Source organism: Silene latifolia, chromosome Y, assembly GCF_048544455.1.
Source record: "Silene latifolia isolate original U9 population chromosome Y, ASM4854445v1, whole genome shotgun sequence".
NCBI classification, from domain to species: Eukaryota; Viridiplantae; Streptophyta; class Magnoliopsida; order Caryophyllales; family Caryophyllaceae; genus Silene; species Silene latifolia.
The window spans coordinates 139941995-139967381 of record NC_133538.1 but is presented as its reverse complement, the minus strand read 5'-3'; the positions used below and the strand labels follow the sequence as shown (position 1 = coordinate 139967381).

Here is a 25387-nt window from a genome sequence, read left to right as displayed (position 1 = left end):
GAACTATCCCTACTCGGCCTCCTCGACCTATCGGTGCTAGAGGACTCTCTAACACTCGAATAACATCCTCTACTATCCCGGCCCAACTTCAGACTCAACACTCTCGGCGGTGCCGGGTTCGGTTGGACCACATACTCTCCAGCATCCTCCTCCTCCTCCTCCCCGGAACCGTCATCCGACGGCTCATCCTCTCTATCATGCTGGTAACTACCAGCAACCTCCCGTGACCTCGCCTCCTCCGACTCGCTAACGACGTGACCGGGAGTAGGCATCATAACCATTCCAGACGTCTCTCGAAGTGGGGGTGGCTGCTTGTGGGCCTGCTTAACTCGCAAACGACGCTTAGAGCCCGTAACATAACGCCCAGCGGTACGGTCGTGTATGTTAGGCGGAGGCGGAGCATTCATGATTGCCTTTCCTCTCTCATTTCGATCTGCCATCTGCATTAGGAAATTGGAAGTTGTTAGAAAACACGTTAATCAACTAAATATCATATAAAGTAACAAAAATCGGCAAATAATAGCATAAAACACGGTTCTTAAAAAAAAAATTAATTTACCGCGGACTAACAAAACAAACCCCTTCTTTGACCGCGGTTGAACAAAAAAATCCCTTACTTGACGGTGGCTAAACATTTTTTTTTTTACCGCGGCCAAACAATAGAAATGGATGTTTGACCACGGCCAAACGTGAAAAATCAACGTTTGACCGCAGCCAAACGTCCAACCCCAACGTTTAGCCACAGCCAAACGTCCAACCCCATTGTTCAGCCACAGCCAAACGTGGAATTACCACGTTTCAGCCACAGCCAAACGAAAATTCCCCACGTTTGCCCATGGTATCGGCCCCAAATCGCTACATATTCACTCCCAATCCGATTAACAACAACAAAAATCGACTCAAAAATCACTCCCAATCAAGTATATTTCGCAAACAACATATAACAATACCAAAATTTACATAATAACAACTAATTAACATGAATTTTAATAGAAAAACTAACAATTTCTAAACTAATTCAATTAATTTTAATAAAAACCTAACACATAACCTAATTTACTAACTAATTCAATTACAAAACAAAATCCAATCAATTTAATCGATTAACAATAACAATAAAGGAAAGAAAACTATTTAATTTCATAGTTTCATTCAATTAGTTTTAATTTCTAAACTAATTTAACAAAATAAAAAAAAACGGCACTTACTTTGTTGGTGATGTCGGCGGCAACGTGGTGGCGCAAGGTGGAGGCGTGGTGGTCGGCGTGGTGGTGGCAGTGTCGTGGTGGCAGTGTCGTGGTGGAGGTGGTGGTGGTTGAGTGTTGGTGGAAGTTGGAGGTTGAGTTTGAGTAGAGAGAATAGAGAATGAGGGAGAATGGGTTAGTGAGATAGTAGGGGCAGTGAGCGTCTTTTTTTTTAAAAACGTCGTCGACGTTTACTAAAACGTCGTCGATATTAACGAATCCGGTTGTAAAAAGGCAGCCGTCATTTTGGGGATTTTGGGGACTGCTGGGCACAAGCAGAGAACAAGACGGGGGCAGACAAGCAGAGGAACGAAGAAGAGAAAGAGAAGAGACCCATTATTTTCAAATTTACTTTTAGGGTTTTAGTCTTATTTCTCTCCAAAAATACTCTCTTAAATTAGTATAAGAATAGATTAATTAGTGCCACGATTTGATCTTTTGGGTTTTGTAAGACTATCCCCAAGCAAGGTCAATTGTTTGGTCATGACCTTGCTTGGTCATGGTTAATGAGTTAATTAAGGTACTTAATTGGTGACCAAGGTTGTTAATTTGTGACCAAAGGTCAATTTGTGACCATATTTGAACAAATTGACCATTTTTGTGACCTCCTATGTGTCCAAATTTGATTGGTGGAACAATTAAAAAATAATAAAAAAAAAATGATTGAAAATGTTGTAAAGTGGATAATGATTGGGTTGATGACCTAGGTCGCGACCTTCTGCTTGGGAGGGTGAAAATGAGTCAAGGTTAATAAGGTGTGATTAATAGTAAAATCAGGTCGCGACCTAATTAGCGCGACCTTTGCTTGGGGATGGTCTAAGAGTAATTCTACCTCATTTATGCACTTTCCTTTCCATTGTTGGTATAAATTTCTTCCATCTTTCATTATTTGTTCTTGTTTTATCATTTATTGATTTCATATATTTAATGTCTAATTTAATTAAAGTTTTAATCTTTACTCTCTTGTTATGTTTAGTGTTATTGTTATTTGTTTAATTTGGTCTAGTTTAGTTTAGTTTACTAAAGTTTTAGTCTTTATTGCTCTTATCATGTTTGGTGTTAATTTATTCATGTTTAGTCATTAGATTAGTTAAAGTTTCAATCTTTATCACTTTATTTTATTTAATATCATGTTTAGAGTAGTTATAAATGTGTTTAGTGTTAGATTAGTAATGATTAGTGAGTAGTATTTTCACTAGGGTGCGATTAGACCCTAACATGAGTAATTTGTCTAATTGAGGGTTTTATTAAATTAGTTGTTGGGGAGGGGTTGTTGGGTTTTAACAAAGGAATTGAATTGTTGTGTCTATTTGGGAGTAATTGTTGGTTTTGACCCTTGTCCATCAACGGGAGTTGGTTAGGCTGAGATTGATTACATTACCCCTTTTGGTCGTGTGCCGACTTGGGTTGAGCCGGGGAGGGAGAACCCAAGTGGGGTGCCTTTGTTTTTCGGTTTGAAGTTCGCCTTCGGGAGAAGGGTAGGGATGACCGGGAGTTTATCGCGGGCTTAAGCCCTTGATCTTGTTGAGAGGTGAGCATAATGGGCCCACTTTGGTGAGCCTTGAGTCTTGAGTCGGGGGAAATCGAGTCATGAGCCCGGGAGGGAGTTGATTCGGTATCACTAGTGTCCCACCATGAGCCCGGGAGGGAGTTGGTGGGCGAATTAGAGGCGTCTCCACCCAATACACTTCCCCCTTAGCAACTAGTTGAAGGAACTCATGATTTATTACGAATGTCGGTGGTTTAGTCGCGTCCTAGGTCCTTATTTATTGAGTAAAGCCGCATTGTTTTAGCTTGCTTTTATTCTTTAGCTTTTGCATTAATTATTTCTATTCAATTGTTATTTAGTTTAGTCCTTTAGATATTAATTCATCCTTGTTTTATCCGACTTAGCTAAGCATACGAATTTAGACAACTAATAATCACCCTTGCTCCTTGTGGTTCGACCTCGACTACCCTACTACATTAGTCGAGTAAATTGTTTGATTGGGGGAGTGCGACAAACCTCACTATCAAAATGGCGCCATTGCCGGGGAGATCAACGGATTGATATTAGTTTAGTTTTAGATTTGTTAGACTACGTATTTGTTACTTTTACTTGTTACTTGAAACTTGTTGCATATTACTTAAGTGTTGCATTACTTGTTTTCTTGTGACTTGTCTCTTATTTGTCACTTCTTTGAGCATACATGACAATGTCTTGCATACGCGATCATTGTAGACCAAACCTTACTCATATTAACCGACCTATTAATATTGGGGTGGTGGATGTTGATTATGAGTTTGATATAGGTCTTATTGAGTTGATTCGGCAAGATGTCTTTTGTGATTTAGATAGTGATGAAGCAATTGACCATTTAGAGACTTTTGAGGCAAATTGTGACCATGTTAAGAAGGAGGGATTATCAGACCAAACCGTTAAACTCTTACTTTTTCCCTTTAGTCTTAAGGATGAAGCTAAAAGATTGTTACGTTCGCACCTTCTAGCACCTTTTGCACTTGGGATGACTTAGCTCAAGCCTTTTTAAACAAGTTTTACCCTCCCTCTAAAACCGCCTTTAGAAAAAGTGAAATTTATAATTTCCAACAAGGCGAGTTTGAGACTTTGAGTGAGACTTGGGATAGGTTTAAGGGTTTGTTGAGAGCTTGTCCCCACCATGGTATTTCACCTTGCGAAATCATGCTTATTTTCTTTGATAATTTGTTTCCTTCTCTTCAAAACTTTGTGACTATATCATCCGGAGTAGGGGCATTTGATAAGTTGAGCATTGATAATGCTAAAGATTTAATTGAGAACATGGCTCGTGTCGATGAGGATCGAAATTCAATTTGGGCTACATTTAAGAGAGGACCACAAAGTAGACTTAAACGTAATGATTATTCTATGTTTGATGCAATAAGTGGAAATGTGGACTTTTCTTCTTATGTGGATGTATCTTATGTTCAATCACATGTTCTTAATCTTCATGTTCCCCTTTCCCATGACATTGTGAATGATATGCAAGAGTTTTCATCTTCTTATGAATCTTATGGTGATGTAAAACATGATCTTGATATGTGTTCTTCTTATACATCCCCACCCTTTGAGAAGATGAATGTGATGGAGGATGAGGATGATACATGGTTGAATGAGCAAAATAGTCTTCCTAGTGAGAACTTTGAGGATGTTGGTTTGTGTGAATTTGAAGAGAAAGTGGAGGAGAATGATATTTTTAATGGTTCTTGGGAAAGAGAGAGTGCACACACATTTGATGATAGCATTTAGGTGAAGTGTGATAATGATGTTCTTGAGAGCTTCCTTGAGGAAGCAACCGTGACTACCCCTATACTTGAGGATGACTCTCTTATTCCCATTGTTTTGCATCCACTTGACTTTCGTACCTCTTCACTTGAGCCCATGCTTATTGAGGATGATTGTGAGAATCCTACCAAAGAGGTTGTTTTGGCTCCTTGTTTGACTTTTAATGATTATTTGAGTGAGAATTTGGAGGATAAGATTGAAGAGGAAGTAAAGGGCAAGGAGACTAGTGAAGTCTCCAATGTTGTTGATCGTCCAAGTGTTATAGGGTTTGATCATCCTCCTCCCACAATAGAGGATATATTTTACACCATTGAATTTGAAAGTGAGGTGGAGAATGATCAAACTCTAGATGAAAGGGGGAAACTTAAAGATATGAGCTTAAATAATGATTGGAAGACGATGAGTGGCCTTGGCCATAGATTGTGGGATCCCGGCTAGTTAATGGATCCACTTGTAGGTTTGGCGGTTTCCTTAAAACCGCGCTTCTTGGGAGGCAACCCAAGCTTTGTTTTTATGCTCTTTTTCTTTTTGAAATTTTTTCCGAAAATACATAAACATGTTTTACCTTTCTTATTTCCTTCCTATACTTGGTCCATTGAGGACAATGTACATTTTAAGTGTGGGGAGGAGATTTATTCCTAAAAAAAAAAGAGTTGAAAATTTTCAAAAATTACAAAAACATGCTTTTATTTATTTGCATTCCCTTATGTAAACGAATAAGTGTGGAGAGAAAACTCCCCTAACATGTGTATATATTGTTGCTTTTGTGTAATAAAATGCATAGGTACATTTGGAACATCGGAGGTATATGCTAAGGAGTTAGAAGACGCTTGGTATAATCGTTCTTTACTCTTCTCCTTTCTCCCTCTCTTTTCTCTTATTTATAATTGAGGAGGTTGGTCTTTGTATGTTGATGAGGATGTTCCAATTTTGGAACTTGGTGATGTGTGCCTATGTGTTGATAGGGTTAGATTGCATTAGTTTACTTGGCATATAGTTAAGAGTCGCACTTGCACTATAACATGTATATACTAGTTGCATCCATGGCATATAGTTGCATTAGGGGAAATGTTTTGGAAAAGTGCCTAATTGAGAACTTTGACAAGAGCAATTAGGCCATTGCAAATACTTTTTTCAACTTAAGACTTTGCCTACTAGAATGGAATTAAAATACCCTAGGTTGTGTCATCCTAGTATCTTTCGACCCATGACCCAAAGCCTAGTCAAGGGTTTGCATGTGAGTCACCTATCCAACCCCGTGATGCGATGTGGACTTGGTTAACTTGTCTTGGTGACCTTGATTGACTTGGCGGTATGACAAAAAAAAAAATATGTTTCATGAATAAGTTTAAAGTGCTCATTTCAAAGATTTTGTGATGTGGAAACGTTTTAAATGCCAATGAAACCTCAAAGTGTTTTGAAATGTTGAAATTTTGCGAAGTTAGTTGTTTTGATGGAGGCGTACCACTTCGATGTGCTTTGGAGAGGGATCCATTGAATTGGGCCCCCACACGGTTGTGAATTCAACCGCCCAAGGACAGAGTGACTATCACCCCGAAAAGCTATTGTCTTGAGGTTAACCGGTTGCCTAATAAGCGATTGGCGAAAGCAAAGGACATTAGCAAGGAAGGGACAAAACCCATCTTAAAGTTTTGAAATGTGAAATGCGAAAGATGAAATGAGGTCAAATTTTGAATGATAGTCAAATCCACCTTTTTGTACAATGACTTGAGCACTTCATTCCCAAAAACCTTTTTGTTATGCCACCTTGTCGAGTTTGGGACGATCCATGACCTTTACTTTTGTAGAGAATTCGAGGCTTGTCATGTCATATGCCACTAGTTTCATGGGGATCATCATTCCACGCCATCCGATCGCCCTTGACGAAAGCATTTGGAAATTGAGGACGAATGTAGTCTAGTTTAACACCATTTGGAGGTGATTTGGTTCCATTCTCTTAGACTTAGTGGTTTGTTGAACTAGTATTTGTGACGGAGTATATGCCCTTATATTTGTTCCCTCTTAGTTGACTCCGCCATTTAGATGACAAAAGTGGCTATTCATTTTGTTGATGCATCCTTATTTGTTTCTTTGTGCCTAATTATTGGATGTGTCCAAAATTTTGTGCAAGACCTCACTTGCCTTGCGAGTTTAGTTTTTCCCTCATGAGCAAAACTACGTGAGTTGAAAGGGCGTTGAGTGCGCTAATACTCATTCGGATATTATTATTATAATAACCAAGTGATGCTTATATTGTGCATACACTTCTAAATAAAGGGTCTATCTTTTGCCTTGCATTAATCATGATTTTGCTTACTCGAGGACGAGTAAGAGATAAGTGTGGGGAGATTTGATAACACTCCATTTTACGTGTTTTTGACCCATATTTTATCTCTTATTTTATCTAATTAATAACTCGAGCTAGCTTTATCGACTCATTTGTGTGTTAAATCATACATTAGTGGATTATTTTTAAATAAAGTTATTTCATGTTATTCTTGGAATTTTGGACTGCTTCTATTATTTTATCGTATAGGTACCGAGATACTTGATAACAAGTGATAAAGTGGATCAAGACGGGTCAAATAGCCAAAGAAATGACACAAGTGAAACAAAAATCAACCTTTTGTCAATTAATGGGCCGCCTACTTCTCACACTTCCTCTGATGTTTACCTGTATTGGGCTGCCATTTTGATTACAAAGACTTGACAAATTAATGAATGGCCTTTTGGTAATTCCATACGTGGCCTTAAGTGGAGTTTTCACACCAGGAGAACAAAAAAAGGCAGGAGGTGAGAAATAAAGGGAGGGCCGTCATTTTTGGATGTTCTGTGTTTGGTTCTGGGCAGAGAACGAAATAGGAGAAAGGGAGTAGTAGTTCAAAAAGAAATTCATTTTTATTCCTTATTTATCTACTTCTCATAATTAATTTAGGGTAGAAATTAGTGTTAAATTGGTTCAAGTTTCAATCTTTTGTATCCTAATTGAAGATCTATGTTCATTTTTCCATTTAATGCAAATTTGGTATTAATTCTTCCCTCTCTTTCTTATTGTTATTTTCATTATTATTATGTTTTAGTTAGTCTAATCATTTTAATTAATCAAAGTTTTAGTCTTTATTATTCTTGTCATGCTTAGTGTTAATTTATTTATGTTTAGACATTAACTTAGTTAAAGTTGTCATCTTTATTGTTCTATTTTGCTTAATATCATGTTTAGTGTACTTATAAATGTGTCTTGTGTTAGATTAACTATGAGTAGTGAGTAGTATTTTCACTAGGATTCGATTTAACCCCGACATGTGTAAATTACTTGATTAATTCCATTTTAATTAGTTGTTGGGGTGTAGTAAAGGTTGACTAGGGGACTTGATTTGTTTTATGGGCTTATTTGTGGTAAGTATTGACTCTTGACCCTTGTCCATTGGCGAGAGCCGATTAGGTTGGGAATCGGGTTACTATATTTAAGTTTAATTGGCGACCTAGGTTGAGACCTAGAGGGAGAACCAAGGGAGGGCACCCTTAATCTTGTGTTTGAAATCAACCTTCGAGAGAAGGAGAGGGATGACCCGGAAACCGACGTGGGCTTAGTGACCTTAGTCAATACTAGGCTACCCTGAGAATTACATGTGTTTTCGGGTAGTTGGGTATTAAACTTGGGATACCGACTTTCGAACCCGAGAGGGGGGTTAGTTGGGATAGCTAGTGTCCTATTATGAGCCCGAGAGGGAGTTAGTAGGCGAATTAGAGGCGTTTTCCACTTTACACATCACCCTAATGACCAATTAACGGGATTATGGTAGTAAATGAACATGTCGGAGGTGAGATCGGACCCTAGGCTTTTCTTTATTGTTAGACCTTTATTATATATATTTTTCTTGATTTCTTAGTTTAATTTAGTAGTCTTAGTTAATTTAGTTTAGTTATTTAGTTTAATATCAACCAACTTTATGATTCGCGTAGCTAACTTATAATTTAAGACAAACTAGTACTCAAACTTGATCTCCTTGTGGTTCGACCTCGACTACCCTACTACATTAGTTGAGTTATTTGTTTGATTTGGGGAGTGCGAAAAACCCATTATCAAAATGGCGCCGTTGCCGGGGATGGTGCTTTGTTAGATATAAGTCTTAGTTTAGTTTTGGGATTAGTCATTTTATTGCTTTTGAAAAAGAAAAAGAAAAAAAATGAATATTTGAAAAAAGAAAAAAATATGTTGTTTGTTTACTTGCATCTTTAGTTGTAATTGTTAGTCACTTGCATTTTGAATCTTGCATTTAGTGTCTTGCATTATATAATGTCTTCATCCATGTCCTTAAGTGATCATAGTAGACCCGATCCGAACTTGTTTGCCTCTCCTATTGATATTGGAGAGGATGTGGAGCTTGACTTGCATCCGAATTGAGTTGAAATTTTTCAAAAAGATGTGTTTCTTGGTCTACCAAATGAGAATGTGTTGGACCATTTGGAGAGGTTTAATAGAAAATGCATTTTGGTAAAGAAGAATGGTGTGTCCGAACATGTTGTAAAACTCATGCTCTTTCCTCTTACCCTTGGGGATGGAGCCGAAAGATGGTTATATTCTCACCTACCTAGCACATTTTCTAGTTGGGATGACCTTGTTTAAGCCTTTCTTACCAAATATTTTCCACCTTCTAAAACTGCCAAACTAAGAAATGAGATATTTACTTTCCATCAAGGCGAGTTTGAGAACTTAAGTGAGGCTTGGGAAAGGTTAAATGAACTTTTGAGAGCTTGCCCTCATCATGGGATCCCAATTTGGCTAATCACATAAACTTTCTTTAATAATTTGCATCATGCCGTTAAAGATTTGATAAATGCATCGGCCGGAGGTGCCTTTGATAGTTTGGGTGATGATGAGGCAAGATCTTTACTTGAGAAAGTGGCTAAGACGGATGCTAATTATGGGTTTGGGAGAGTGACACGATTGATTAAACCACAAGTTGAAGTTGATTCTCCCTCTTATGTTCAAAATGTTCAACAAAATCGTGTTAACCCTCCCTCCATAACTAAGAATGATGTGCATGCATTTTCATTTTCATATTCTTGTGATACATGTGGTTATTTGGGAAATGATTCTTGTACTTGTTCTTTATATGCATCCCCACCTCCCATGTTGATGAATGTGATGAATAATGAAGATAATATGCACAATGTTCAACTATACCATGCTCCCTTTCACCTAATGGATTCTATGTATGTTTCTTCATCAAATTATGTGTCATGTGGTGGTTTTGAAGATAGTTGACTTGCGCCCTTCCTATACTATCCAAGCCCCAATGAATGATTGTTTGATAAGTGATGTTGATAACTTGCATTTCTTTGATCCCTCTTGTACACCACTTTATTCTCCACCTCATTACGATGCGCCAAACATTTTCCCTAATCAAATTTCACCTCCCTTGAATGTGAATGTTATGCATGAGTTAACATCTTCTTATGAATCTTGTGGTGATTTAGGATATGACTCAAATGCTTGTCTTCCTTATTCATACTCACCCCTTGTGAACATGAATGTGATAAATGATGTTAATAATGATATGCATGATGTTTCCTCTTATCATTCTTCCCTTCTTCCGATGAATGTGTGTGACATGCAAGTCTTTTCATTTAATTGCGAATCACGTGGTAGTTTTGGAGATAAAATTGATGTGTGTCTCACTTTGTTTCCCCAAACCCCCATGGATGATTATACGGTGAATGATGTTGATGATTTGCATGTCTTTAACACTTCTTATGAACCACCTCACCATTTTTCAAGACAACTTTCACATTCCTTATGCCAACCTACACCACACCATGTGAATTTCAAATTATCTAGTAATGGGTGTGAGGTAGAGGTTATGATGTTTGAATGTGACTATGGATTGATTGAGGCAAATTGTTTACTTGAAGAGAAAGTTGTGGAGCAATTGTATTTGAATGAGTTGGAGTTTATATCATTTGTGGTTGATCATGAGTCATTGGGAAGAGAGTATGTTGAGAAGATGATTCTTGAGTTAGAAAGGAAAAATAATGATAAGAATTGTGAGGAAGATAAAAGGGTAGAAACCCCTTTGGAGAATGAAAGGCTTGAGAGTTTTTGTGAGGAATTTGAGATTGTTGATGAGCCTTATGATGAAGAGTTTATAGGCTTGACTTACAACAATATTGTTGTGGATTTAGTTGAGAACTTTGTGGTTGAGGAGATTGGAACACCCACCCTTCTTTGTGATGATGTTAGTGCTGGAAACTTGATAAAATGGGAGGGTGTCTCCTTAAGGATGGAGTTTGTTAGGAGTGAAGATGGACTTGGCTTTGACATTGATGATGAGGCTAGTGAAGAAGAACAAGTGAGGGGTTATGATGTGCTTCCACTCAATGAACCTCTTTTGGAGAAATTTGAGGCTTGATTTTGTGTTGATGATGAGTTCTTTTCATCTACCGATCATTTAGACCTCATTTCTCTTACCCCTTTACTTGAATATGTGGTTGTCGAGTATGATTGTGATGATCTTTTCAAAGAGGGTGATTTGTCTCTTGATGATTGCTTGATGGAGAAATTTGAGAATGGAGACATAATCACCACTCTTGGGGAAGATGTGAAAAAGGATTGTGATGATATGCATGACTTCAAGAGTCCACCTTTTGTGCCTTTGGAAGAAAATGATAAGGCTTGGGGTGAGTATGACACATTTGGTGTGCTCACCTTTTCTTACAAATTGCTTATGACTCATCTTGTCTCTTATGTATGCCATTTGTCATGCTTGTTGCTCTTCATTGCTTATAACCATTTTGTTGAAAATTGGTCATCTTCTTTTGATAAGTTAATGAGATCTTTGATGGGATTTTTAAATAACTCACTTGTTTGTTGTGTTTGATTGTAGGTTTGGCGGTTTTCTCAAAACCGCGCTTCTTGGGAGGCAACCCAAGCTTTTATGCTTCTTTTTCTTTTTGATAATTTTTTCTAAAAACCCAAAAACAAGTTCTTTACTTTTTCAAAACTTCAAAAATAACAAAAATATGTATTTACTTTTCGAATATCCTCCACACATTCATTTCCATCAAGACTTATGTAAATAAATAAATGTGGGGAGGACATTCTCAAAATTTAAAAATACAAAAACATGTTATTTAGTTTCAAACATTTAAAAATTCAAAAAAAAAATACGTTATTTATTTTTCTTATTCACTCCCTATGCTTTTGTCCATTGAGAACAATGTACATTTCAAGTGTGGGGAGGGAAATATCCACTCTTGTGAATATTTGTATATATTTGTAAATACTTGTAAATTTAAGAAAACTTAAGAAAATGCCTAAAAATTGAAAAATTTCGAAATAATTCAAAAACTATTGCATTGTATATACATGTATTTGGCTAACAAAGTGACATAGGTACATTGACATTCCGTGGCAAAAAGGAGACTAGAAGACCGCTTGTTAAACTCGTTCTTATCTCTTTCTCCTTTTTCATTCTCTCTCTTTTTATATTGTTGTATAATATGGAGGAGGATGGGATTTTTGTGCCTTGAATGTTCCTTTGGGGAACTTTGGATTGTTGGTGTTGATGGGTTGCTAGGATTAGCCAACTTGTTGCACGTTTCGTTTCATGTTTGTTTAAATTTCCGCATGCATTTTGTCACATGTGCATGTGTTGTTGTTAGACTTAGTTGCACTTAGTTTGTAAATGTTTTGCATAAGCATGGTCGAGGGAGGGAACCAAGTACCCCCATGATGAACTATATGTCCAATTGTGCCTTTACCCTCCCCGTGACTTGCACCCATGGCCTCTTAGTTAGTCAAGGGAAGCGGGCCTGACCAACGAGTTTAGACCGATCTTGTGAGACCTAGGACCGTAGACTAGACCTAGGGCTCGACTTAGCCACTCAAAGGTAAGGGTAGAGCCTCCTAGGGTGGGTACATCCATACCCCACCCTCATCTAGGTTTGAGAGTAGGCCTCCTCGCGAGGCGTGTCACATCAAGACGCAAAAGTGTGTCATTTTGTCCTTAGACCGTGAATTGCATTTCATTTTTGTGCACATTTTATGAAACAAAATCCGTTTATATGAACCTCACATAGCCAAAGTAGCTTAGTTTCGTCCCTTGCATTGAATTCCTTTTTGATTCACCCCTCCGAGCCTTAGCCTATTCCTTTTGGCATACCCACTAAAAGAGCTACATCCCAAAAACAACCCTCCTTGATCAAGAATGGGTCGTGAATTGTACAAGTGTCTAGGTAGTGAAGTCGGAATTTGGTGATGGATGAAGTACAAGTCCATTGGGTCAAAATTTAGTCTACGTTTGGCGTTGTATATAAATAAGAGGTTTTGAAAAAGAAATGAAAAACGAAAGAGAAAAGTGAAAAAGTTATGAAAAATCCAAAAAAAAAAAAGTGAGTTACTTGTGTTGTATATATGTTGTCAAGAAAAGAAAAGGGCAAGTAACACCCTTCCTCATCATTAAACGGGGTAGAAAAAGTCGTTGCTAAATTAAGGGGCAATTTGATGTTTTTCCAAAATGAGTCGGGTTTACACATTTTTTGCATGACTTGGGAAACCGAGTCTTTGTTAGGGTGTAAATGTTACCATTTGTTGAAATAAGAGGAGTATTTTCAGTTTTTCCATTTTTAGTTGGGTTTATGCAATTTTTACATAGTTTTGGTGATCCATGCTATGTTAGGGCATAGACGTGTCTCATGTGTTGCAATAAGAAATGGGTTACGATGTGTCGGCAATTCTTGATTTGAACTTCACATATCCAAACGGTGCTTGCACCAATCCCGTTTTGTCCTACTCCCTAGCCCCGTTACAACCCTTGTTTCATATTGTGTGCATTGTACCATTGTTTGCATTTTATTGGACATAGGACGGTCTTACACATTAGATTGCGGACACGTTTTCGCTAGTCGAGTTAGGAGAGTGACTTTGGTTACTATTTGTCACAAAAAAATCACCTTGTTCTTTCATTGAGTGACGAGTGAAAACCGTGAGGATGTCGTTGCCTAGGTCCCCTTAGTCATAGGTCTTTTGGTTGAATATCGAGTCGGTTTTGTAATTCTCGGCGGGCTTGCCTACTTCTCCTTACCCCGCTCTTGAATGTGTTTCTTGAGTATTGTTCACACTAGGGTTGCTTGAGTCATGCTTAGGGGGTTGGCACCTCCGTTGGAACTTCTGAGACGGTACTCCCGACCAAGACCATGTTTTGTTGCTTGAAAATCCGGCCACTTAGATGAGGAAAGTGGACCATTTTTGTTAAATGCATTATATTACTTGCTTATGTGCTTACATGTTGGATGCATTGCATTTTTCTTGCAAGACCTTACTTGCCTTACGAGTCGTGCTTTACCTCATAAGCACAACTACGTGAGTTGAAAGGGCGTTGAGTGCGCTAATACTCAATTGGATTATATAGTAGAATAATCAAGTGATGCTTATATTGTGCATTCATTTTGAGACATTTTGATCATACTTGAGCTTACTCGAGGACGAGTAAGAGATAAGTGTGGGGAGATTTGATAATTCAATATTTGACGCAATTTTAACCCACGTTTTATCTTTTATTTAGTCTAATTAATAAGCCGAGTTAGCTTAATTCACCCATTTTAGTATTAAATAGAATATTAGTCGTCTAGTTTTATATAGTGCAATTTAAATTAGTTTTTGGATATTGGTACTGCAATTCGATATTTTATTTTGTAGGCAACGCGATTCGGGAATAAAGCGTGATATCGAGAAAGTGGTCAGATGCGACGTCCAATCTCATACCTCAAACTTGGAGACTTTGGACAATATTCTACATAGCCGACATAACTAATGGACTCAAAAGGCTTGGAATTTCATTAGGCCCATGTTTTACGTACCAAAAAATGAGCTCACAAGCAAGTGGGCAATTGGTGTAATTCCATGAACTAGCCCTTTACCCAATTATTGGCATTTGTAAAAAGGCAGCCGTCATTTTGGGGATTTTGGGGACTGCTGGGCACAAGCAGAGAACAAGACGGGGGCAAACAAGCAGAGGAACGAAGAAGAGAAAGAGGAGAGACCCATTATTTTCAAATTTACTTTTAGGGTTTTAGTCTTATTTCTCTCCAAAAATACTCTCTTAAATTAGTATAAGAATAGATTAATTAGTGCCAAGATTTGATCTTTTGGGTTTTGTAAGAGTAATTCTACCTCATTTATGCACTTTCCTTTCCATTGTTGGTATAAATTTCTTCCATCTTTCATTATTTGTTCTTGTTTTATCATTTATTGATTTCATATATTTAATGTCTAATTTAATTAAAGTTTTAATCTTTACTCTCTTGTTATGTTTAGTGTTATTGTTATTTGTTTAATTTGGTCTAGTTTAGTTTAGTTTACTAAAGTTTTAGTCTTTATTGCTCTTATCATGTTTGGTGTTAATTTATTCATGTTTAGTCATTAGATTAGTTAAAGTTTCAATCTTTATCACTTTATTTTATTTAATATCATGTTTAGAGTAGTTATAAATGTGTTTAGTGTTAGATTAGTAATGATTAGTGAGTAGTATTTTCACTAGGGTGCGATTAGACCCTAACATGAGTAATTTGTCTAATTGAGGGTTTTATTAAATTAGTTGTTGGGGAGGGGTTGTTGGGTTTTAACAAAGGAATTGAATTGTTGTGTCTATTTGGGAGTAATTGTCGGTTTTGACCCTTGTCCACCAACGGGAGTTGGTTAGGTTGAGATTGATTACATTACCCCTTTTGGTCGTGTGCCGACTTGGGTTGAGCCCGGGAGGGAGAACCCAAGTGGGGTGCCTTTGTTTTTCGGTTTGAAGTTCACCTTCGGGAGAAGGGTAGGGATGACCGGGAGTTTATCGCGGGCTTAAGCCCTTGATCTTGTTGAGAGGTGAGCATAATGGGCCCACTTTGGTGAGCCTTGAGTCTTGAGTCGGGGGAAATCGAGTCATGAGCCCGGGAGGGAGTTGATTCGGTATCACTAGTGTCCCACCATGAGCCCGGGAGGGAGTTGGTGGGCGAATTAGAGGCGTCTCCACCCAATACACTTCCCCCTTAGCAACTAGTTGAAGGAACTCATGATTTATTACGAATGTCGGTGGTTTAGTCGCGCCCTAGGTCCTTATTTATTGAGTAAAGCCGCATTGTTTTAGCTTGCTTTTATTCTTTAGCTTTTGCATTAATTATTTCTATTCAATTGTTATTTAGTTTAGTCCTTTAGATATTAATTCATCCTTGTTTTATCCGACTTAGCTAAGCATACGAATTTAGACAACTAATAATCACCCTTGCTCCTTGTGGTTCGACGTCGACTATCCTACTACATTAGTTGAGTAAATTGTTTGATTGGGGGAGTGCGACAAACCTCACTATCAGGTGAGAGGTGGGGGGAGGGGGGCATCTGACAGATGGGGAACACAAAGTTTTTCAGTAGAGTAAAGAGAGTAAAGTAGAGAGAGCTGAAGAAGGAGGTAATATGAGAGGTGAGCTCATCATGCCCGGAAATAGTGTGGCCCACGTCATTGACTAAAGTGGTGATCCGGTTAAAGCTACGTCGGAGGGTAACAGATTTTTGAAAGAAGGACGTATTCCGATCACCATCAGTCAGCCAGTTAACACGGGCTCTGTCCTTCCAGTAGTCATGCTCAGCGTCTAGAACGCGGTCCAGGTCAGAGAGGAGGGAGTCATTGAGATTATGAAGAAAGGTAGAGTGGGGGTGGGAACACAAATCTTTTTGAATGCCAAGTAATCTGGCGTTGAGGCGGTTTTTCTTGATAACTAAGTTACCAAAGGAGTCACGTGCCTAGAGGGTAAGGGCACTGCTAAGAGAGCAAAGCTTAGAGGTAACACAGTCGGTAGAGTTCAACCAAGACACCAAAACAAGGGGAAGGAATCCGGGGTCATTGAGCCAGAAGGACTCGCACTTAAAGAGTCTGGGCCGAGTCTGGAAAGGGGGAGAGGACCTAAGAAGAATAGGGCACTGGTCGGAGGAAAGTCTAGTTAGGTGTTGGTGAAGGGTGTTAGGGTAATGGTCCAGCCAGGGTTGGTTAACCCAGGTACGGTCAATGCGCTCAAAGATAGGGTTGATCCGTCTTTTATTTGTCCACGTGAATTTCGGCCCCGAAAACCCAATGTCGATCAAGCTACAGCTATCCATAACGGTTTTATATAAATTAACACGGTTGAGTTTTATCCCATTTCCGCCCAGTTTTTCCGTCGAGCAAGTAACCTCATTAAAGTCCCCCATACAAATCCAGGGGGACGTGATGTTCTGAGAGAGAGCACTAAGGTCATTCCAGAGAAGTTTTCGAAGTCTAAATTTAGGACTAGCATAGATCGCAGTTAGAAGGAAAAGGAAGTTAGAGGAGGTTACCTGAACCGCCACAGTCATGAGTTGCGCGCCTTTGCTAACCAGGGTGACCGCAGCGTCCCTCTCATTCCAGAAAAGAATGATGCCTCCAGTAAACCCAACAGGGTCGAGAACCTCAAAAGAGTCAAATGGCAGCCTTCGCAAAATGGTCAGGGAGTTAGAGGAAGTGACACGGGTTTCAGAGAGGATTACCAAATCCGGCTTGTGAGCATTAATAAGGTAAGAAAGGTGAGTGCGGAAGGAAGGTCTAGCTATTCCATGATAGTTCCAATAAAGGATATTCATGTTGACGGGTACCAAGAAGGAGTTCAGCAGCTCAAGAAAAGCATCCGGGTCATCCCCGTCGTCCACTACGTCTAGTTCTCGGTTTAGCCAAGCACTGAAGATGTTACTGCTTGTTCCGGACAGAGTCCACAGGAGTTCCCTTCGGTTTGTCTCCGGCATCAAGTCCCAACTCATCAAAAGACGTAGTTCCCTCATCGGAATTGTAGTTCAAAACAGAATTACAAAGTTCGAGTGACTCGCAGTCCAGAGATCCACGGAGGTTAAGGTCAATGAAAAGATTCTTCGCAATCGAGGGAGGATTGGGACTGGGTCGATGATGAATTCCAGCGACTCTGGGACAACGGTCCGGCAGTGAGGAGTGTGAGGGGTCTGAAGGGACCACAGGAGAAAGCAGAGAAGGACCGGTGAGATTCTTTGGAGATCGGAGAGGTCGGGAAGGTGAGCAGGGGCCACACACCCGTGGCTCAGGTGGGGATCTACCCGGCAGATGCTCAGGCAAGAAGGAGGTGGAGAGGACGAGTTTATTAGGATAGATCGGATAAGAGGAATGCTTACTTGAGGCGAGACGAGGCGATGTTCGAAAATGAGATTTTCTTTGTTTAGGGGGAGTTCTGTGGGAGGTTAAGAGAGGGGGTTGGTAGAATGCCCCGGGAGTCACGGATGGGTGAAAGATCACCACGTGCAAAGGTAGGGTCGGTTCCTGATCAGAGGGAGGTTGTCGGAACAGAGGCAGGGGGGGCCTGTAGGAGGAGGGGATGGTTGTTTGGGATAGGATCATGTCTCTGTGGAGGGGCATTGTTAGGAGGGAGTTTAATTTTGTTGGTTTTATCTGGTGGGTCTTTTTGGGAGTGTAGTAGTTTTGTAAATGAGGGAGAAAAGGGGGAGGGAGGGGTAAAAGGAAAGAAGGACGGGGAGAGGTGAAGTGTGGCAGAGGGAAAGGCCAAAAGTGGGGTAGTAATAGAGGAAAGAAGAGTGGTCAAGGAGGGTTTAAAGTGGGGTAGGGTACTGGCATTTGATGTGGAAGGGCATGAGAGGGGTACAGAAGGTGGGGTCACAACAGGCTTTTTATAAGGAACCAGAGTCCAAGAATTATCCATAGGACTCACAAAAGAGGTTGGGATGGCAGAGGTTGAAAGTATGACAGGGTCTAAACTTGTGAAAGTTGACTTCTTTGGGGGAGGTTTGGAAGCATTAGTGGGGGCAGTATTCAGGCACAACCCAGTGCAATGACATTGACACTTCACACAAAAAGGAGTAGCATCCCCTAATTTAATCTCTTGACGGAATGGGCCAATCCAGACGCAATCCGGCAGCGGCGAAGTCTGATCAAGGTGGACAGAAATGCGGGCAAAGCGAGCATTGTTTCTGCCAAGGCCGTTGGAGTCATACTTAATGAAACCACCCAGGGAGTTTCCAATGGCGCGGAGGACATCCATCCTGTGGTATTCAAGTGGTAGTTCTGGTAAGATTATCCAGGTTGGAATTGAAAGAATTTTTGCCTGAGAAGCTTGGAAATTAGGGGTCCATGGTTGGACATGCAAGTAGTGGTCGTGAATGAACCACGAACCATTTGCCGTAATCGCCTCAAGATCGTTCTTCTTATCAATGGAATAGACGTAGTAGCCTTTGCCCAATCCAATAAGCCGGATCTGGTGGTTGATTTTCCAGAGGGAGCGGAGGGAGGAGGAGAGGTGGTTTGAGTCAAGGGATTTCCCGGCGAGTTTCACGATTAGAGCATTTTCCCATTTCGATCGGATTGAAATGAGGACCTGAGAGGGGAGAGTGATTGAGGGGGCAGTAATCGGGGTGTCGCAAGGTGGTGGAGGTTGGGTTTTGTTAGGGTGGAGGATCAGGTTTTCAAGGATGGAATTTGTCAGAGCCGAGCGGTAGGATGTGGGCGGCGAAGGGAGAGGAGAAGGGGAGGGGGAGGGGTGGGCCTGAACAGAGAGCGAAGGCGTGCCAGGAGAACTCCGAGAGGTTGAAGGGAGAGGGACATGGTGGCGAAGCGTGGGCGCAGACTGTGGTGGCTCGGGGGGGAGGTGGTTGGTAATCTTATTTAGCGGTGGTGGTTGGGAGGTGAAGGTTGGATTGGTATTTTTGATCGACGGTGGTGGTTGAGGGTTAAAAGGGGGGTTGATTTTTTGTGGTTTAGAATTTTCTAGCTTTTTCATGATTTCTCTCATCTCTCATCTCTCTAGCAGCAGTATATGTGGGTACTTAGTATAGTACATTTGGTAGTTGCAGCTTGCTACATTGGGTACTTCGTATATTGGTCACGTTTTGTGCACACTTGGTTCGTTTGTCCATTTTGTGGGTTTTGTTCAAGTCAAAGTGAAGACTATCGGGATAGGTTGTGACTTGAGAAGCGATCCTATTAAAGCTGATTTGGGTTTGGTACTTCTTGGTTTGGTTCGTGTTTGGATAATTCAAGTCAAGGTGGAGATTGTTAGAAATATGTGCCTTGAATTTGTGTTGAAGACGAACTAAGTAAAGGCAAGAAGATGAAAATAAACCAAGGAATAAAAGAGCTATATAAACGAAGACGAGAAAGTAGGGTGTCCGTAACTTGTGCGAGTCGTATGTGCTTCCTTAGCAATCCGTGCGTAATGATGCCTGACAGTTTTGGTTTCATACGTTGATAAGTGATCTTGGCTTGGAAAATTGTTTACACGTGTTAGTCAAAACACACCTAGGTTGCAATTTGATTCCTTTGGTTTATTTTACGTATTGTTTAGTTTGGTTTAGGAAATTATTATATAATTTTCTAATAGTCTTTTATTTCCTAATTAATATAGGTCTTTTATTAAGGGTGGAATAAAACTATATAAAGACCCTTGTATTAGTCTAGGTTAATTAAGGAGAGGGAGATAATATTTGATATTTGAGAGCACAATCTTATGAGAGTCGATTCGTGAGGTTCCCTCCGGGAGGAAGCTTCAGTTTGTTCCGGGCTCAAGTAGATTGGCGTTCGTCTGAATTTGGAGATTTAAGGAGTCTGTTTGGATCTTGCTGGCCTCAAGATCGTTTGTCCTTTATCTTGTTTGGGTAGTCTCTTTTGTCCCCTTGAGATTACTATTTTGTTAGTAGAATAGGGTACATTCTTGGCTCATATAAAGCGCGTGTATACCGATCTGATTTGCTCTCCTTCAGGGTGGACGTAGCCAGTTATTTTTGCTATTCGCTATATTTTGTTCTTATCACCTTAATCAATTAATTATTGGGTAACGGGACGCCTCCGTTACAACAGATACATGTTATTCTTTCTAATTTATTTGCTTTGTACGGGGTTCTATAGAGTTGTTTTTTTTCTTGGTTTGTTGTTAGTGCTAGACCCAGCCTGCATCATCCACCAATCTATGGCTCGTCACAAAACCCTGAGGTTCATGGCATAAGTTCCATTCCAGAAGACAAAGATAGCTTTAAAAACAACTCTACCTCATCATCCTCAAGGTAATATTCTCTTAAGCTGCTTGATTTAGTGCTCATTTGGCTACAGAGCATGATATAGCATATTATAATGTTATATACTTCACATTTTTCTCATTGCTCTTTTTTTTTTTTTTTTTTTTTTTGTATTACTTTAGGGCAATGCATGAAATCACCTTTTCCACCCTTGACAAGCCAAAACTCTTAATGCAGGTAATTGGCCACTCATTAATCGGTCTCTCGCTCTCTCTTTATTGCGAACTGATGTCGAAACTAATCTGGTTGAAGTATATATTGGTAAATGTCGTAGTAGAAATGTAGTATGGATTCTGTATATTGCTGCATGTTTGGACTTTGCATGACCCGCCTTTGTAGGCTTGTTAAGTAAACGTAAAGTCGTAAACCCTTCTTATATTCTTGCATCAGCTATTTTAATGGGATGTAGGGTGATAAATAGTGTAATGGACTGTAATCCATAGCTCGCAAGATGTTATCTTAACGACCCAAACCCTGTTTAACTTTAACTGCTGCAAATTGTCGGTAGCTTGTCTTACTTTCAAGTTTCAGCTATTTAGTCCATTAGTGTTACAATTTGTGGATTTTGTTGTACTTCAGACTTTTATCTCTGGAGGATTGAGTGGTTGACTCTAAGGTGCTTCTCACCGTCTTCTACTTTCAGTGGTCTAAACTATATATAATTATGCTTCTATTTCCTGTTTTGGATTTTCTTTTACTTGCTTATTATGGGATTTTTGTTTGGAATGTGAACTCTGTTGCTATTAGAATATGCATATACATTATTTGAATTACATTTATATTGTTTACTATGGAGTATTAGTTTACTATGGAATGTGAACTCTGCTGCTATTAGAATATGCATATACATTATTTGAATTACATTTATATTGTTTACTATGGAGTATTAGTTTAGCTAATTATGTGGCCTGTCTCCAGCTGACTTCACTTCTGTCTGAGATGAGCTTGAACATTCTAGAGGCTCATGCCTTTTCCACGGCTGATGGCTACTCATTAGATGTTTTCGTTGTTGATGGCTGGCCTCATGAGGTATGGTCCTGTTCATCTCTTCATAGGAATGGCAGACTGGATGGTTATTGGATGGCTTTGTGAAGATATCCTTGTGCAACTAATGGTCTGTATGGTTGTGGTCGGGAACTCGGGATTATGTTTTTGGTTGCTGATTCACATCTGATTATTATTCAAAACACTTAGAACTTGTCTAGTTGCCTCTGAATTTTTAAATTTATCCTTCACAATTATGGTTAATGGGTTTTAGTTGTCAAAAAATGCCAAGTGCTGGTACTGCTTGTATTTCAGCTTTCTGCGTATCAGACTGTAGGCTAAACATTTGCTGCAATTCTTCATCAGATTTCTTAACACAGTTACGTGGCCAAGAATTGTACTTATATAGATGTAGTCTTCACATTACCGAGAGACTCTTCCTTGAAAAAAGTATTTCATGAATGAAGACTCTCAAAATGCAACATAGTAAATTTAGGATTAAATCTCTATGGGTGTCTATGGACTACGGAACTTTATTTCATAAAGCCATCGGAAGATCTGATGCAAAGTTCTCCTGCTTGGCTTATCTGATTAAACTTTTTGCTTGTTTTTGACACGAGACTGAGACGCTAAAAAGTCTACTGGAAAAAGAAATAAAAAACATGAAGGTTAGTTATTGATTGTTGCTCTTTATAATTTAATTGTCGCCTCAATGTGTAGGTGTCTTATTGTGCATGTAATTGTTACTTCAAGTTCAGGATATTGAGCAAGGATTATGTTGTCATGTGTTTCTAGTCTGTGTTCATCTCTCTAGGTTAGTAGCTTTGTCGGTAGAGCAAGATGGTGATTAATAAATGAGGAACAAAATATCAAGTTGGATGGTTCTTAATAACGACCCCAAGTTCATGATACTCATAACATAACACATAACATGCATAGATTATAGGGCTTTAAACATCATAGATACATTAATCCGAGAATCTTAAATAGCTAATAGGCTATAGGTGTATTAGAGATTCTTCTTTGAGAGGCCAATAGGTGTTTTGAAAGCTTACTATTGTCCTATCTACTTTATCTCAATGTTTCTCTATGCTAATCATGAAACTTGTTCTTTCTGAAGCAACCACAATCTCAATATATTTCATCAGCTAGTGCTGGTACGAAGCATCAAGGAACTATCTTGCGTAAAAATGTGAAGGAATTCGATAGAAATGATGATGTTGATATTGATCAGAGTCTCTTGAAAATTGGGTGCAAAATTGCATCTGGCTCACATGGTGATCTGTAAGTTTCTTCTTATTGCAAAATTTGTAGGTGATTTACTACTTTGCGACTAAGTTTCACCTTGTTGTGCGGAAGCGTGAATATCTCCGTGTTGGGCCTCTGCTGTGACCACAGAACATAATAGTACGATATTGTCCGCTTTGGGCCAAGCCCTCACAGATTTACTCTTTGGCTCCTTCCCAAAAGGCCCCGTACTTATGATCTTTCATCTTTATTCTACCGATGTGGGATATGGGTTTGCACCCTAACAATCCTCCCCTCAAACCAAGGACCATCATCTTGACTCGGACCCTTGACCTCTATGGAGAACTTCCCACACCATACAGCCCCAACTTCTAGACACTCGCATCACCAAGTTTTGATAACCTCCCCTTAGCCGACACACCATGCTACCACGAGCCATGTCTTGCACCACATGTCACCGCCTGGTCAAGTGAGTGCCCCCACGTGCTCCTAAACTAGCATGTCATTGTGCCCTTCTTTGGAATTTGCTACACATGCATATCGAACATCCTTTGCATCCAATATACCCTGGACCGGGTCCGTCACTTCAGAAGTCCTAGAACACAAACGGTCTCTGGCATCCAACCTGGAAAGGACCCACCAGACCTGGTCCACCTCATCGACAGTTCTAGTACACAAATGGTCCTTGTCCCACAAGACCTATGACGCCTTTCATCCATTTAACCCTGGATTGGGCTTGCTCACGGACTAACCCCAAGCTAGGAGTTCCATGCCTTACGGTGTGCAACTTCGCAGTCCAACGATCTCAGTCCAACCACTCGTATTCCTCTTATTGGCGTTCGAGTCCCTCTTCCTATTTGTCGAGATATAAAGAACCATAAAGGGCCAACAGCTAGCTGTCCTTGGTCCGAGAAGCAGTTGCTTCCATACGCCCCCGGTAGGGGACAAAGCCCTCGTTAGCTGATTCCTTCTCAACTGCCTTTTCCGACTTAATATGTAGAATCTTATGCTTATAGGTTCATATTTTGAAGTTAAAATTTTTTCGATTAGATGTTTCGAATAATTATTAGAAAATCTGATTGAATTTAAGAGACATATAGGCGGTTTACGTTATGTAAGAAACATATGTATATTTTATATTATATATTGACAAGTTAAGCTATATATGAACGTAATTTGCACTATTTGAATTTGGCTAAAGATGTCAGCCGTTGTAGGTAGTCAGAAAGACTCTCCGATTAGCCGAACCTTGGGCTCTGATACCACTTGTTGTGCGGAAGCGTGAATATCCCCGCGTTGGGCCTCTGCTGCATCTGTGTCCACAGACCATAATAGTACGATATTGTCCGCTTTGGGCCAAGCCCTCACGGATTTACTCTTGGCTCCTTCCCAAAAGGCCTCGTACTATTATATTTTGTAGATACTTATAAAGATGATCTTTCATCTTTATTCTACCGATGTGGGACATGGATTTGCACCCTAACACACCTTGTGGATGGTCAAACTTTTAAGCTACAAAGGAACATACTGTGGTCAAGAAGTTGCAGTCCAGTTCCTGAAGCCCGAGCGTGTCAGTGCCGATGTAGTTAAAGAGTTCTTTCAGGAAGTGAATATCATGAGGTGTATTGTCTGATGAAGTTTCTCTATACCTTTCCCTAGCCAGAGATTCCATACTTATCCAAGCCTCCCCTCCCGAGCTCTCCGAATCTCAAAAGTTTGTTGTTAATGAACATACCTACCCTTCTGATATGAGTGCTGTCTATACTAGGCTCATATCCGTTATTTCCTTAGTCGGTGCCTCTCTTACTAATTCCTTTTTTTTAGAACGATTTCTTATTAATCCTTGTTTACCGTAGGAAAATTCAGCATAAGAATGTCGTGCAATTTATTGGTGGATGTACAAAAAATCCCAACTTGTTTCTCCTAACAGGTAATACACTTTGAAAGTGTTTATTAGGCCTACCAAAATGCTTGCTCATTTTTCTTTTGCTGGAGGGTCTGTTAATCACCAAAATTAATCTTCACTTCTTGCTCGTAAGGCAGATGACCAATGATTTAAGTAAATTATATCAAACCTAATATGGGAATAATTATTTCAGGCTTACATTGGACAGATATATAAGTGCCATTAATGCCATATCTTCATGGTCGTTGTTTGTGTTGGTGATTTAAGAGTAATTACCGGTTCATTTGGCGTAATTAAGATCGGTTTACTGATGGTTAATTTCCTAATAATATAATACGAGTTCAGAAAGTATGGAGTGTACGCTCGTATAATTATTTACGGGATTGCGGAATAATTTTCGTTCGAATAAATATGACGGGGGTCTAAGTTGGACGACAAACCCAATAATCCGGATAAAAAGTCAAAAACGGGATGTTGGATTTGTGGCAAAATGGGTCATCTGAAAAGAGACTGTAAACTTGCAAAGAAAGGAGCAGGAAAAGGAAAAATGAAAGTTGGACAAGGGTCTAAGGACCAAGGTCCTCTAAAACAGCAAGGTAATAATC

At 39.6% G+C, this 25387-nt stretch overlaps 1 protein-coding gene and 1 non-coding gene across 2 annotated transcripts; one reads left to right on the top strand and one right to left on the bottom strand.

Annotated features, from left to right (window-relative positions):
* Positions 1 to 9211: 9211 nt before the first annotated feature.
* On the bottom strand, positions 9212 to 9318 carry LOC141635120 (small nucleolar RNA R71). Its single transcript, XR_012539825.1, has one exon. It is a non-coding gene; the product is annotated as a small nucleolar RNA R71 (small nucleolar RNA).
* A 9755-nt stretch (positions 9319 to 19073) lies between these two features.
* LOC141629055 (serine/threonine-protein kinase STY46-like) lies at positions 19074 to 22151 on the top strand. Its single transcript, XM_074442125.1, has 4 exons — positions 19074 to 19228; positions 20507 to 20632; positions 20767 to 20821; positions 21563 to 22151. Exons 1-4 carry the CDS (start codon positions 19074 to 19076, stop codon positions 21734 to 21736), a joined length of 510 nt encoding a protein of 169 aa, XP_074298226.1. The 3' UTR covers positions 21737 to 22151.
* The last annotated feature ends 3236 nt before the right edge of the window (positions 22152 to 25387 follow it).

Bases quoted from the DNA above. Each gene is read 5' to 3' on its own strand.
- LOC141629055 (XM_074442125.1), top strand. From the start codon at position 19,074: ATGTGGGCGGCGAAGGGAGAGGAGAAGGGGAGGGGGAGGGGTGGGCCT. The intron at 19,229-20,506 runs GTAATCTTATTT...GTTTGTTGTTAG, and splicing joins GCTCGGGGGGGAGGTGGTTG to TGCTAGACCCAGCCTGCATC. The intron at 20,822-21,562 runs GTAATTGGCCAC...GCCTGTCTCCAG, and splicing joins AGCCAAAACTCTTAATGCAG to CTGACTTCACTTCTGTCTGA.